At 38.2% G+C, this 16,161-nt stretch overlaps 2 protein-coding genes across 15 annotated transcripts in view; both read left to right on the forward strand.

Annotated features, from left to right (window-relative positions):
• The window catches only part of LOC144195402 (myelin transcription factor 1-like), a 52,676-nt gene extending 45,876 nt beyond the window's left edge, over window positions 1–6,800 (forward strand). For 13 of the 14 annotated variants that reach the window (XM_077715019.1, XM_077715064.1, XM_077715072.1 and 10 more), the window contains 2 exons: window positions 1,828–1,971; window positions 2,109–6,800. In XM_077715019.1, the coding sequence (XP_077571145.1) occupies window positions 1,828–1,971; window positions 2,109–2,252 (288 nt within the window). In that variant the 3' untranslated portion in view covers window positions 2,253–6,800. The remainder of the gene's footprint in view (window positions 1–1,827; window positions 1,972–2,108) is intronic. The other variant, XM_077715027.1, reaches the window with a different exon arrangement.
• A 1,921-nt stretch (window positions 6,801–8,721) lies between these two features.
• LOC144194119 (protein-L-isoaspartate O-methyltransferase domain-containing protein 2-like) lies at window positions 8,722–15,836 on the forward strand. The gene is made up of 7 exons (XM_077712965.1): window positions 8,722–9,072; window positions 9,883–10,043; window positions 10,733–10,883; window positions 13,273–13,375; window positions 13,441–13,612; window positions 13,722–13,845; window positions 15,109–15,836. Exons 2-7 carry the CDS (start codon window positions 9,888–9,890, stop codon window positions 15,642–15,644), a joined length of 1,242 nt encoding a protein of 413 aa, XP_077569091.1. The 5' UTR covers window positions 8,722–9,072; window positions 9,883–9,887; the 3' UTR covers window positions 15,645–15,836.
• Window positions 15,837–16,161: the final 325 nt, after the last annotated feature.

Genomic DNA, 16,161 nt, shown 5'->3' on the forward strand with positions numbered 1-16,161 from the left:
GATAGGTAATAAGTAAGTAAATTAATAAAATAAATACATGAATGAATATATATTTAAATAAGCGTGTATATATATATATATATATATATATATATATATATATATATATATATATATATATATATATATATATATATATATATATATATATATATATATATATATATATATATATATATATATATATATATATATATATATATATATATGTATATATATGTATATATATGTATATATATATATATATATATATATATATATATATATATATATATATATATATATATATATATATATATATATATATATATATATATATATATATATATATATATATATATATATGTATATATATGTATATATATATATATATATATATATATATATATATATATATATATATATATATATATATATATATATATATATATATGTATGTATGTATGTATGTATGTATGTATGTATGTATGTATGTATGTATGTATGTATGTATGTATATATATATATATATATATATATATATATATATATATATATATATATATATATATATATATATATATATATATATATATATATATATATATATATATATATATATTCATACATACATACATACATACATACATACATACATACATACACACACACATACATACACACACACACACATACATACACACACACACACATACATACATATATATATATATACATACATACACATAGACATTTATACATACGAGTAGGTCTTAACACTCAGCCATTTTTTTTGTTAAAGAGCCTATTATTCTGTGATTGATTGATGTCAGAGATACTACAAGTCAAAATACAGTATACTGGTTGCTATTTCGTACCCTTACTAAGTAAGCAGGTTCCAGGAAGTATCAGTGTTGTGCCCCGGCCATTATGTGGTTTTTAGACAACACAGGCGCGACTATCAGATGTCTTGTGATGTTCTTTGCATTAATGAATGAAACTCGCCTGGTGTAATGGTTTCTCTTTCTATGTCTCAAAATGTGGACGCAATCTTTGGATGAACACATTTTTCGCTGAGCTAAGTAGTTACCCAAGTTGGTGTAAGGTCGCTGTGAGTGACCATGTTAGTAATGCTTTGCTGGTAAACCAATATTGTATGCGTACTTTCTTCGTTCATTCAGTTGTAGCATTTTCATTCGCGTTCTATAAAAATGTATGAACCTCACAGTTACATGAAATGATCTTAGGGGTGAACTTAATAATTTGACCTTCTCAAATTCATTAAATACATGTGTACCATTGCCTCAATACTTTTTTCACTGACTTAAAACTCACTAATGGCCAAATTCAGTTCAATTACTGAGTCAATTCAAATCAGCATTTTGACAGCCCTCCTCATCATGTGGTTCCCATTTTGATCTCACCAGGTGAGACCTATCAAGACTTAGGGACAGTTTTCCCCCCCAAAGCCCTCAGGGCTCTGAACTTGCATTAGCACGACACACAATCCCTTCTGTGCAATAACTTTGGGAGTGCAATAACAATGTAAAATATCTTATATTGTGCATTATTTTAGAATTTACCTTGCCAGGACGTGACTTTTTATATTAATTATTTAAGTATTTACTTGGAAAAAGCAGTTTGTGGAGTAGCCCCACCACTTTCGTTATACGCAGCTGTGTATAATGACAATAAAGGCTTTTGATTCGATTTTTATTTATTTTTTTGAATTGACAATGTTTTGTCTCTGTACCCATTTCAGCACGTAAGATTCCAGCAAAACATTGTAGAAAGAAACCTTGTCTGATAGAATGGTGTCGAATGAACTTAACATAACATATTTTGCAGATCACATCCATGGAAAAGAATTTGAAGAGCATCGAGCATGAGAACAAGATGATTGAAGAACAGAACGAGGCTCTCTTCATGGAGTTGTCTGGGCTGAGCCGAGCCCTCATCCACAGCCTGGCCAACATACGTGTGCCACACATGGTGAGTTTTTACTCACACTCAAATACACACACAAATGCCATACATGTAAAAGGCTTGAGTGTGAAGGTTCAAGAAGGTCTCTCCGGTGCCACTCGGGACGGTGTCAGTTGTTGAGCTGGTTGTTGTTTGCACTACAGCAGGAGCCTATCACGGAGCAGAACTTCGACAGCTATGTGAGCACCCTGACCGACATGTACACCAACAAAGACTGCTTCCAGAGCCCCGAAAACAAGGCTCTACTGGAGAGCATCAACAAAGCTGTGAAAGGTATCAAAGTTTGAGAGGCGCGGGTGCGCAAGATCGAACGTGAGGGTCACAGCGATATTGAAACACATCAAATAATAGAAATCAAAAACAACAAAAAAGGGAATTCAGGTTATTTAAATAAACACAACCCAGGGAGAAATCTGTGAGCAGAAAACGGACGTGGACCAAATACCCCCATCATGCTGCTTCTGGGATCAGTGAAGATAAAAAAGAAATCCTTCAGGCAAAATGGATGGAAAAGAGGAATGAAAGCTACCCTTTCTGGGGCGTTCGGTATGCTGAATAGTAACTCATACAACTCCTGTGTCCTGAAATGTGTTTGAGGACTGTTTCACTGTTGCCCAGATGATCCTCTTTTTATTTCTTTTTATTTCTTTTTGAATCGCTTGAAACCTGAATGGCAGACTCGGAAAAGAAGAGGAGTCGAAGATTTTAGTGTAGCATTCACTGTGGCAGGTTTGTTTGTGTTCACCAGCTCTTAACAGCCCAGCGACCAATCGCAAACACACATACACACAACCCAGCAATATGGAGCATGCACTAAACTCAACGTGTTTTTGCTTTGACTTACAACCACACCAAAAGGGAGCAACGCAATGTTGATCTCAAGTTGTGGACAACGTCAAGTGGCAGGCAGGCCTACCCAGGCAGGCCCAAGCGCAAGTTGTGTTCTTTCTTTGTGCGACAACTGATTGATTCCATTTAAACAGCTGCAGATAAACAACTTCTGTTTCTTTGTTTTCCAAAAACAGAAACACGCTTAGTCATAGTGTGCACACATTTCAATTGGAGTTAGTCATATCAATAGTATTTATATCCACATAGGAATTGCACTTCATTTCAATGACTAGTTTTGTGGTACAGTAATTATTGTTATATATTAATTATTTAAATTTGTGAACTTTTGAATTGTAACTTATTGACAGTTATGTTATTGAGCTTTATTTATTTGAAGCAATTTATTTATTGACTTTGTAACACAAAACAATGCATCTCTACTGATTAATATGGAAGTGATCTACAGATGTCTTACATCGATATTTTGAGAATCTTTATAGATAAACGACAAGACATATTTTTTTTAGTACTTTTTAAAACAAATGTTTTATAACAAAAAGAAACCTTTTGCATATTTGTTTTTGTTTTTTTTTCAATTATGTTTCATTTGCTTTCTTTCTGGTACTGACGTTCCAAAACACTACTGAAAAAAAAGTCAAATATGTATTTATTATTTATTTAATATGAAAGAAATTGACTAATGGCTGTATATTTATTTTGTTATTTATGTGCGTGATGTGACTATGATAAGTCTGAGTAGTCTTAAAAATCCACTGATAATATTAAAATAAAGACAAAAAATCAGCACAGGTATTGTTTGATTACTTAGGTCTAAATGTGCAGGTATGCCAGCAGCTGTTTCAAAAAAAAAACTGAGAGCGATCACTGTTGGTTTGCTATTTGTTATTTGTCTTGTAAATGCCAGCTCATGTTTGCTCCTTTGACAGAAAAACCAAGGAAATTCAAAAAAGTGACCTCCCCAAGCGTTTTGTAGCAGTTGACAAAACTCAGCCCAAATCCATGTTAGTATTTACCATCATTGTGTACAAAATGCATTTGGATTTTCTTTCTTTGTCTTTCTTTGATTTTTTAAAAAGTATTATTTCTCTCGTGATGCATCAGGTTGGCTTTCAAACACACATCCACAAAGCAAACCGTAGGGTCCGTTTTGACAAAAACAAATCTATATACACCCTTGTAGCCTTACTGTAGATGTTTAATTTTTTGATGCACAAAGTGCCACTAAAAGAAAAAGGAAAAAAAATCTTTATTTCCAGATTCGTGGCATTTTTTCCAATGCTCTCTGTCTGGTCCTGAAGACCATGGCATCAAGAGTATGGTGATTGTTTCAAATGCCTTTATTTCTCAGCCAAGATGGCCATAAGTACACTATATATTCATTCTGTATAAATAGATTTTAAAAAATGCTATATATATGAATATAAACATACATATATTTTTCCAGTGTAATTGTGGACTTGCGCTTCTACTCCTTATTAAAGCATCACTCGCTGTGTTAGAAGAGATGTGAAGGCTGTATCAATAGGAGTCAGTTACACTACGATCCGCTCAACTGTGGCTTTAAACCCGACACTCGTTTGAGTTCAACTCAATTAAGCAACATTATATGTTACAGATCCGCTCCGCCTGATTGGTTTATTTTTCCCCGTCCTTAATCTAGAGATGCTAAAAGAAATATCTCCTGCCTGTATGTTGTACTGAATGGGAGATCGATACTTGATGTTTGGCTCTTTATTTTTTAAGTGTCGTGTAAAGATAATGCAGGAGAGAAAAAAAATGACAGGTGGGGGCAAATGATGGCTCCAAATAATGTTCTGCACAGTGTTTGGCTTACTTTGTGCAGTTACTTTATTGTTACTGGTCACTGCCAGCTGGTCCCCTTTAATGTTAAAACAAGCAAGTGGGTGAGTTAAGTGTTAAACATGCCTTCTGGAGTGGTTTGTCACAGCTTCCTGTGGTGTACAATATGATCCCCGTGTGTAACTGATGTCAAAGGCATGTTTTCAGTGTGCTTCTAGCCAATGTAGAATGGAACTCCTATGTGCACTTTTCTGAAGAACTGTTGAAAATGCCAGCATTTGAATCCTTTTTGGTGCAAAAAAAAATGAACTTTGTGGCCTGTGTACTCGGAAATAGAGATAGAAGCAAAATTCTTTGAGGGCCCCTCCCTTGAAAAGAAAAGAAAAATAGCGGTAAAATAATTTTTGGTTGGAGAGAGGATGCTATTTGAGTTTGTGTCTCAGCAGAATGACACAACAGGTCAGCAGTCAGCTGAGGCCCTTGGGCACTAAGCAAGAAGGCATAGTGTGTGGGAGTGGAAAATTGATTTGCCAGGCTGCACAATCTTTCTCTTTTGGAAGTGTTTGTTGCATAAATATGAGTCCATCACTCAAAAGAATGTCAAAGCTTTTTATGACCCGCCCTCCCAGTCTCCCTTCTCTTCATGTCTTGCGTAACCTTTCCTCGGGAAAGATGGTTTGAATGCATTTGGTTAACAAAGTAGTCCCCCCACCCCACAACCCCCTCTCGCTTTTGCCGCTCTCCCTTGCAAAATATATGACAATAGCACCCAACACTGTGAATATTCTCCCACCTTATTTGATATGGCGTGACCCCTTTTAAAATGCTTGATGAAATTGTCAAGCGAGGTATGTAAATGATTTATCAGCCAAGCCGTTAAAAGTGTAACATTTTCAAAAAATGTCAGCCGCAGTAGCCTAAGGGGTGCTGGTTCTGTGCCCACACACTACAACTTTGCGTATTTACATTAAGTGGTGGAGTCAGGACTTTCATTACTGCTGTTATAAATGTGGAAATGTCCTTTCAAAACAAAGCGATGTGGGCCCACTTTATCTCCACTTCTGTTTTTTTTTTTCTTCTTTTCTTTCTTTCTCATATATAAATATATATACGCACTTTCAGGGAAACCAGCCTGGGCCAAAATCCAGCAGCATGTTTAAAAAGACAAATGAAAATGTAGTTTGGACCTGAAGGAGAAAATTGACAGTTGATGTGGCTCATTTCATCAAAACTGACTAAAACCAAAAGTGACCCAACCCACCCCAAACCCTGCCATTGTAGTTTCAAGCTGTGTGGTCTTATCATGTGTGCCTTTCTCATGCTACCCATACAAAATAATGGTATGTTTACACTGGTTGAGACACTCAACACGGTTTGGACTAAAATTCCTTTACTTGAGGTACAGTAACAAACAAATGACATACAGGCAACTTTTTTTTTTTTTGTTCAGGCAAAAGAAACTGTGATCTTATCTGTTGATTCAGGTACAGTAACAAATTGCATGAACATGCGCTGTGAAGGAATTACAGTAAATATTAAATAAAAAAAGTTATAAACAAACAAACAAACAAAACAACCCACCCATGTACCGCATCAGTGTGCAGGGCATTATTTTGAAACAAGTGGAAGTCTGTACATATTTATATTGAGATGAAACAGTGTTATAGTTGTTGTATTGGAAACATTTGGTTAAAAATAATACTTTCTGACAAAAGAAAATGCATTCACAGTCAAGGCTTGTCCTGCTAGCACATTTTTACAGAGATGAGCTATTTTTACTGGTGATTTTCTAGGCATTTTAGATAAGTGCAAAACTTCCAAACTTACAAGCACTTCCACAATAATAGATTGTATGGGTACTTTTTGTTACTTTTGTAGATGTGGTTGTTCCTTTGCTATTGCACCATTTTATAAAGTGGGACAGGCCTTGGCTGTGTGTCCTCGGGGTCGTTTTTTTGTTATGGTTTTCAAATATGATTGCCTTTTATTATTAATATTATTATTTAAGTGAAACACTGTCGTTTGGCCGAAGTTGTGACTGTGTGTTTGTGTACTTGTATACATGTTCCCATGTTCCTGTGTCAGTGTTCTAACCCAGAGAAGTGATGTCAGATGTTGTGTGCGTATGAATCATTTTAAATGTTCTCTATGAAAGACGCAAATAAAGAATCATAGACAATGGCCATTCTGTTATGTGACTTTGGAATTTGATTATGTGCATTTTTGACCAGTAGACACTCGGTAGGTCAATTTTAACACAATGGAAGACAGTTCAATATTAGCATTTCTACCTGATTGCAATTATATGGCAATATAGACATAACGTCACTATAGACAAGCCATTAAGGCAAAATGGGGTTAATGCTAATCACAGTGGGCGGCCTGGCGACTGAGGTTAGAGCATTGGCCTCACAGCTCTCGGGTCCTGGGTTCAAATCCAGGTCGGTCCACCGTTGTGGAGTTTGCATGTTCTCGTACTGAAGGAAACCCACAAAGGCCCAGGTTTCTTCCGACTAATCTGGTTTCCTCCCACATTCCAAAAAACCTGCATGGTAAGCTGATTGGACACTCTAAATTGCCCCTAGGTATGGGTGTGTGAATGGCTGTCAGTCTCTTTGTGCCCTGCTTTGTGCCACCAATTTAGGGTGTCCACCGGCTCTGGCCTGAAGTCAGCTGGGCTAGTGATAGATTTACCAATTAGTATTTCCAATTTCAACTTTCTATAATGGAGGTGTCAGAGATCATATCCTTTTATTCTTGCAAGAAGAGAATCCATCCACACGCACCTCCGGTCAGTTGATTCTAAAGACCGCGGTGTCTCCTTTGCTAATATATTCATGAGATTTAAACAACATGCATAACAGAAGTCTAAACATTATTCAGAGTCAAAACTATTGTAGGTGTGTCGAATCTTCCCGAGAGAAAGTTGATGCGGACCACCTTGAGAAGCCACGCTTACCAAAACAAATCCACACTTCTCAAAGGCTTGCTGTTGAACTATAGTCTCGAGAAGTCCAGGTGTGAAGGAGAAGTGACCTCCAAAGGTGGTCTGGTTAACTGTGGAGCGAGCACTTCTTTTGCAAGAAATGTATTAAAATCCCTTGTATTAATGTCACATTTATAATAATGATTAATCTAACATTCCTAATAAGCAAAGTGTTCATGTATGTAATGTTTAATATACAAAAGAGGGCAAAGCGTTCACATTTATAATATTGATAAATCTAACATTCCTAATAAGCAAAGTGTTCATGTGTAATGTTTGATATACAAAATAAGGCAAAGCATTCTTCATTGCAAGCACGTATATATTATGAGTATGTTACAAGCAAATATACAATAATGATAAACCTAACAGCTAGGCTCCAGACAAAAGACATTGAAGTTTAAAAAAAAAAAAAAACTTTTAAAAAGTAGAGAGTCTGCACCAGCATGGGAAAGAGCAGTGACAGGTGCTCGGTGCCACGGATGGGAAGTTTATGCGTGTAGAAATGCACCAGCTCGGGGATGTTGTGTCCCAGCACGTGTTTGTCGTCATTGCCATGCGTGAAGTGGTTCAGAAAATGGAAAAAAAAGATTACTGAATGCAGTTTTCATGTGGAACTGTACTGACCTCTAGTGGAAGTACACGTAAACATTCACAAAAACACTGAAATAAAAACATACGTAGTACACAAGATACTACTGTCTTCATTAATGAGGGACCAATACCGATTAAAACGTATTATTTACATGAAGTAATATATGTAGTGGCCACTGATTCAGGGTGTCCCCTGCCTGTAGCCCAGAGACAGCTGGGATAGGCTCCAGCACCCCCCCGACACCTAATGAGGATAAAGTGGTTCAGAAAATGAGATGACACATAGCCTCTTCAGTATAGGTTATTCATCTCAGTTTCGTGTCAAAATGTCCTGCTAGTTAAAACATTTCAGAATCAATAGACAAAATTATCAGTTTTAAAAAACTTCATAATTCAGAAATATCAATTTCAATTTAAGGAATTAAAAAGATTCGGTGTCAAATTATATTTAGTCGCGATGTGGCTAACCTTCAGTGATTGGTTACACTTGGACCACGTGCTCTGGTCACGTGTTCCTGCATTTCCAATCGATTTGCAGGTGAATTGGATTTTGCAGAGGAGTTGAATTCTAGCAGATCGAATCGAAAAATTCATCTGCGTGTGTTGCTAAACTTCACCAAAGTGGAATACAGACCAAGACTGGTCAAGATATATATTTAGTGTGGATTTTTTGGGACTGTTTTGCCTGCTACTTAACTAGCGTACCCGCATGGCTGGCTGTTATCTTTACGTGATTTACGTATGACGTCAAAGCGTCAGCTGGCCCAATGTTTACATCCGCCAGTCTAGTTTGTTCGTGAGTGGGTCTTCGAACAACAAAGAGCTGATCGTGTAATAGATTACCGCTAAAAAGGCTCCATCGGCGGTCCGTCAAGGTAGGTGTACCCTTCGTCTCTTTTGCGAATAGTCAAACAGCCGCATTGTTGGTGTCACCTTTGTTTTTCTCCTCGTGCGAAGACAGCTTTCGACCCCTTCGGAACGCAGTTTGGTTTACCGATTTGCTCTGCTCATCATATTTATGACAATCTGCGATGTGTTAAAAGGGGATTAGATGTTTACTACGAGATTGAACTATAATGTGGATTATTTACAGTATTTGCAGAATCAGGAAATAATATGTGCATTGTAATGGCAGAGTTTTGCTGAAATCGAGTCCCCTAGTGGCCTACTAAACCAAATAAAAATGCTACTGTGAGAGAAAATGGTTACAGCGCCGCTCCGTGGCATTTCTGTAATCGCAAATGATGATCTGTTTGTCGGTTTGTAACTTCAAAGGCTACCCCCAAGTCTATATTAAGTATGTTATTACCCGTCTACATCCACCATGTGGAACCAAATGGAGCTATTCACATTCTTTCATGGCTTGGTATTCTTCCTATTTGCCCTCTGATCTTTCTCCTGTTGTCCCAGTCTGAACTGTTGTTTTTAACACCGCTCGGAAGCCTTCCTTCACACCTACATAAACTTGCATTATGCAGCAAAAGGAGCATTTCCACCCTTGAGGGCTTCTAATCTCATTTAAACATATTGGCGAGAAGTATTTCAATGAGAATACATAGTAGGCTGAAACTGGAGGAAAAAAATGCAATGTCAAAGGGTGCTCCTTCAAATGTGTTAGAAAGGTCACATTTGAATGAGATGAATGAAGCAATATAAAACACAGCAAATGTTTCCATCACCTTTAGGCATCATGGGTGGTGCCGTGAGTGCAGGAGAGGACAATGATGACTTGATCGACAACTTGAAGGAGGCCTACTATATTCGCTCAGATCTGGTGGAGCGGGCATTTCGTGCCATTGATCGCGCCGATTATTACCTCGATGAATACAGAGAAAATGCCTACAAGGTGAGCAAAGTGGATCACTGAATACTAAGTGAACACAGTTTAGAGCAAATGTGTCAAAGCATCATTTTGTGCGGCCTGTGAAAGTAATAATAATAATAATATTAATAATGATAATCAGACATAGCCTTTGTCATCATCAATGACTCGACAAAAGCCTAATTGTCATCATACCCAGCTGCGTATGACGAAATTGAGTGAGTAAATTATGAATGACTTTCTGTCTTAAGATCAAATTCACATGAAGATTTTAGATGTATCTATTTCCTGATTTTTTTCCTTTTCAAATCAATAATTGCAATTTTTTCCATCTTTTTTTCCTATATTATATATTTTTTTCTTATATCTTATATATTTCTTAATATTTTCTGTATTCCACTTTTTTTGAACATGATACAAATATTTCGTTTCTTTTTGAAAGGGAAAAAAAATCATTAAAAGACGCTTTCCTTGACAAAAAACTGAAATTAACATCGTTTTAAATCTAAAGAGTGAATATTTAGGGATTTTGATCCAGATCTTTTAAACTAACTTAAAAAAATAAAAAGAAATAAATATATATTCTATCTAAAATGGTACGGCTCACATGGAATTGAGTTGATGTTAATGCAGCCTGCGAACCGACCCGAGTTGGACACCCTTGGATTAGAGCGTTGAAGAACTCTGCTTGCTTTATCTCCCTTGACCTTTAGGACTTGGCTTGGCGACATGGCAACATTCATCTGTCAGCTCCATGCATCTATTCAGAAGTAATGGAGGCTTTGGACCTCCACCCTCGTATCTCCTTCCTCAACCTTGGCAGTGGGACGGGCTATCTCAGTACCATGGTGGGCCTTATACTAGGTAGGTCATTGATCTACTAGGTCTGAATGGTTGTGGTGAATAATATTTCCTGTTGTGTTTTGTGAACTCTATAAAGGAATTTTGATAGTTGGAAAGCCTCAAGTATAAGTAGTATGCGTGTCCATGGAAATGAGAACAACTCAAATATACTTTATAGTTACTACGTTTCAATTAAAAGATCATTTGTTATCTAAAAAATACGCAGTCAACAGTCAGAGATTGGTTAAATTTTAAAAGTATGCAGGATAAAGTCCAGCTCTCACCATTTTTTTTGTACACTGGTAAAATTAATGTACAGACGCTCCCCTAATTACGGACATTCAACTTACGAACAAACGGTACATACGAACATGTCTGCAAATTGCGTTCATGTCAAAAACATTTCGTAAGTTGGATTTTGTATTGCGCGCCTTTTTCTGAGTAGTGTTTCTTTCGGCCGCTAATACCGACGCCTGGCGCTGTGAGCTCAGCTCAGAGGAAGAGCGTGGCGTATCTCCAGTGCGCAAAGAACCTTTTTCATTTCTATCCTTTAGAACCATATACATTCAATAACTTCGGATCAGAGGTAGCACACGCAGAGTCGGCTTGATGAGATTTTCAAAGACTTGAGCTGAGGGAGGGGTCGGGAGTAGCCGGCGCTTGGAGATGAGTCCATCTCCCTGCCTGACCAGTTCGAATCCCTACCTACCTCCAACAGTTGAGCTGGTTTTATTAACAAAGGGTCATGTGACCTAGGTACAAACTTATGGCGGGAAGAAGTAGACAAAGAAATGGGAGTTTCGTGATAGATGACACCCCCTTAACTAAAAGGTGTCATGATGGAAGTTTCCATTAGGTCATGCAAAATTCTATTCTAGTGACTACACTATATAAACCAAAAGACATAATAATAAGCATAAAATATATTCATACTTCACACTATCATTAACTATCTCGTGCATCCATTATTCAATATGGTTGGTGAAAAGCGAAAGGAGGGAGGTGCAAGGAAGAGGCAAGCCATTTCATTTGACACAAAAGTGGCAATAATAAAGAAGCTTAATGCGCGTGAGAAAGTGGTGAGCGTTGCACGGGAATGCAACTTGAATCGTTCGACTGTCAGTACCAGTCATAAACAGAAAGATCGAGCGGCGGGACCCAAATCTTGAACGTTGCACAAAGGTTGCGAATCAATTGAATGATGCCATACAGTGCTGCCGCATTTATGATGAAAAAAAAAAAGGAAACTGCAATCGTCATTAGATAGCTTCTTTTGGCCAGTTTCTCATAAATCTCTATCTCCATCCCTCTAATGTATGTATACAGTACTGTATGTATTCTCTCCATTTTATTAAATGTTTTTTTTCAGTACAAACCAATGCTGCTTACTTATACAAACCTTAAACATACAAATCTTCTGTATACCTTTACCAAAGGGATAAAAACAGAAATATGATGAAACAAACAGATGCATAACTGTTGAAATTGTGCAATTAAAAATGTTTTGTATTGGTTTCCTTCTGCATGAACCTGGCAGGCCAGATTGATTGTTCCGTATGAATATATGAATATATATTACATGGATCAATCTGAGAAAGACCCAGTTGAGACCTTTCTCATTGGAGGAACCTTCAAAAATATACAGCTGCTGATTTTAATGGTGGATGTAGGTGTATTTTAGACAAAACTTTGCATTTCATCTGTATTCAAAGAGACCGGCGCTTCCTGGTCAAGAAAATTTAGTGTATTTACAGCCGGCTCGGCAGATGAGTGGTTTGCGCGTTGGCCTCACAGCTATGGTGTCATGGGTTCAAATCCCAGTCGGTCCTTCTGTGTGGAGTTTGCATGTTCTCCCCGCACCTGTGTGGGTTCTCGCTGGGTACTCTGGTTTCCTCCCGCATTCCAAAAAACATGCTTGCTAGGCTGATTGGTCACTCTAAATTGCCCCTAGTTATAAGAGTGAATGGTTGTCCGTCTGCGATTGGATGGCCACCGATTCAGTGTGTTCCCCGCCCCTGGCCCGAATTCAGATGGGATGGGTTCCAGTGACCCTAGTGGGGAAAAAGCAGTTCAAAAAATGAATGAATGAATGAATAGTGTATTTACAACAAAACTGCAGAAATCGACCTATCTACACGAACCATATTGCAGTTCGACATGTTATTCAAGAAGATGGTTTCTCCCTGGTTATCCTTGCCCTGATTGGCTCGGTCATTGAATGGCGGCAAAGTGGTTAGAAACTTGAGATTGTCCAGACAGTACAATGAATTCTAGAATCAGGCTGGGCAATATTGCTTGCAGGCTATGCTGAAACAGTTCAAGACGTGCCTAACCATGTTTATCATAGAAAATCCAAGTGATTGGTTGATCCGTTCATACAATACATGTGTATTATGTTAAATTGTTTCAGGGCCATTTGGAGTGAATCATGGGATTGAGTTGCATGCTGACGTAATCGATTACGCCTACCAGAAGCTCGAGTCCTTCATCAAAACCAGCGACAGTTTTGACAGGTGAATATTAAACATTTTACTGACATTGTCAGTTTTAATGACTTTATTCCTCTTCCTCCAAACAGATTTGAATTCTGTGAGCCATCCTTTGTGGTGGGCAATTGTTTAGATATCCCTCCAGAGACGCGTCAATACGACAGAGTGTACTGTGGCGCTGGGGTGCAGAAGGATCACGAGAAATATATGAAGAACCTCATTAAGGTTGGGGGCATCCTAGTCATGCCGCTTGAGGAAAAGGTAATAAAGTGAAAGCACAGTGACTTGCTACTGCCTGTAATTTAATAGGAAAAGAAGACTTGTGTATGTATTCTGTTCCAAAAATGTAATCTTGCTATTTTGTTTGCAGCTGACCAAGATTACTCGCACAGGACCAAATAGCTGGGAGACCAAAAAGATCATTTCTGTGTCTTTTGCACCTCTCATACTGCCAAAACACAATGTAAATGGCAGACCCAAGAGTGTCCCGCTGCGTAAGTCTCCTTATTATTATTATTTTTTACATCAACAGTGCATATAAAACAACTTTCATTGAATTCAATTGAAAGGGTGCAGTCATAAAAGGGTTCTTAATCCTGTCTTCTTCTTTGATGGCTATCAATATGTCCATTTTGGCACTATTTGCCTATTTTTGATTGGTTCTCTAGTTTGGAGTAGTAATAGGTCCGGGCTCTGTTGGAACCATTCATTTGTGGATACGGTTATCCGTTGTGTTGGCAGAAGATGGCCTCTGTGTCAACTTAGCCTTATGCCTCAAGAAGTTTATTCATTCATTCATTTTCTGAATCACAAGAGTCACAGGGGGTGATGGAGTCTATTCCATCTGACTTGAGGCACCAGGCGGGGGAACACCCTTAACTGGTGGCCAGCCAATTGCACTGCACGAGGAAAAGGACAACCATTCACGTTTACACTCATACCTAGGGGAAATTTAGTTTAACTAGACAACCATGCATTTTTTTTAATGTGGGAGGAAACCAGAGTACCCTGAGAAACCCGACACACGCAAGGAGAACAGGCAAACTCACGACCTCAGAACTTTGAGGCCACCGGGCTGCCCTCAGGAAGGTCATGAGAACTAAAGTAATCACATTTTAATGAAAATGAGTGATATATCCTACTATCTCTATGCACTTCTTTGGGTTAGACTGGGAGGTTTTGAATTCTTGTAATACTATATAAGTAATGTTAATTTTCTCTGCTAATATTTCTCCTTTCGCATAAGAGACGCGTCATGCCATGTGTTAATTATTTGATTGAAATGGGGGTAAAGTATTGTTAAAGTTTATTATAGAATTGTCTTTGCAAGGCTATTATTTAACTAATATAGCTTAACTGCAAAAATAAGGAGCCTTTTAATCCAAATTTTGGGGATATTGTGTTTAACGTATAATGTAATTTATTATTTCATTTTGTCATGTCCTAATGCAGTTACATCTACGTGAGCAATGAGCAGCCATTTTGCTTGAATGAAATCTGATACTTGTGGAAGTCCCTTTGGCTCATGATGTTACCTTATGTTTGTTATGTAAATTTTCCTGTTTTATCATTTTGTTGATTGCCTTCGGGGTCAGAACCTTTTACCATGCTAGTGGTTAGAACCTCTCCAAATAGACACATCCTCTCTTGAACATTTTAAATAAGTTACACAAGGATTAACGTTTATAACTCTATCCCTTCTTTGCCCTCTATCGATTCCTTGTCGTAATTTTGTTTCATTGTCTTCACTCTTGCAGCCAAGTACGAAGTGCGCTCATTACAGGAGCTCACTCGTTTCTCCATCCGACATACGCTCCAAACCAATACAAACGGCGGAGAAAGCCATTCCCGTAGCCGCGGCTCTTCATTCAGCGTGGGCCGGGGCCTGGCCGTTGCCGGTCTCCACAAGTACGGCCCTCGGTTTAAACGCCGCCGTGTGCATCGGCGTCGCTGCAATGCCATCGTCCTGGCCACCCGTCAGGTGGTCGGCAGCGCAATGGGCTCTGCCGCTCTGGACAGCAACAATAACCAGGGAGGTCGAGTGGAGGATGAGGAGGAAGCATGTGAGAGGGAGGCAAGGCGGGAGGTGAGGGGTTCTAGGAGGGCGACTAGAAGGGCCAGGGGAATGATGGAAGAAGAAGAGATGGTGGAGGATGTTGAAGAGGAAGATGAGAGAGAGACTGGAGAGCTTCTCCGAGTCCAACCTGCTGTAAATGTGTTGAGAGAGCGGATCCTGGGCCTTCCGCTACCAGAGCCCTTAAAGAGGTACCTCTTGTACTACAGAAACAAGTGAGTTACAAGTCAGTAGAGACTGAAGTCCCTCTCCCACCCATAGAAGGCAGGACAGCATGCCTGACGTCACCTAGCCTTTATTTAGCATCGATCAACGTTTTGGAAAATGACCGGTAGGAGAAAAAAAATGCATGCTCTCATTTTCCCTTAGTCTGACGTGAAACCAGACTAGGTTTATCCGTTTTAGGTTCATTAGGATCACTGAAATGAGTTCTATTTGTAAAAAAAAATGACTTTTTAAAAAATATATGTAAGTATGTATGCAAATATTGTGTATCAATTACTTCCTGGGTGACTGAGGGCTGCCACTTTGATACACATCTGAAATAGCAAATTTGGTCAAATACAGTACTGAATAATGACTGTGTTTTAACAAGATGGGATAACAGAAAAATCTGTGGAATCTCTTTTCAATAAATCTGTTCGAGTGTTAACATTGTCAAATGATCACATCTACAACATTCCCAGGAAATCATGATGTCCCATTGCTAAGCTAATATTAAAACGCACCCCATGAG

The sequence above is a fragment of the Stigmatopora nigra genome, chromosome 1 (assembly GCF_051989575.1).
Source record: "Stigmatopora nigra isolate UIUO_SnigA chromosome 1, RoL_Snig_1.1, whole genome shotgun sequence".
Taxonomy (NCBI): Eukaryota; Metazoa; Chordata; class Actinopteri; order Syngnathiformes; family Syngnathidae; genus Stigmatopora; species Stigmatopora nigra.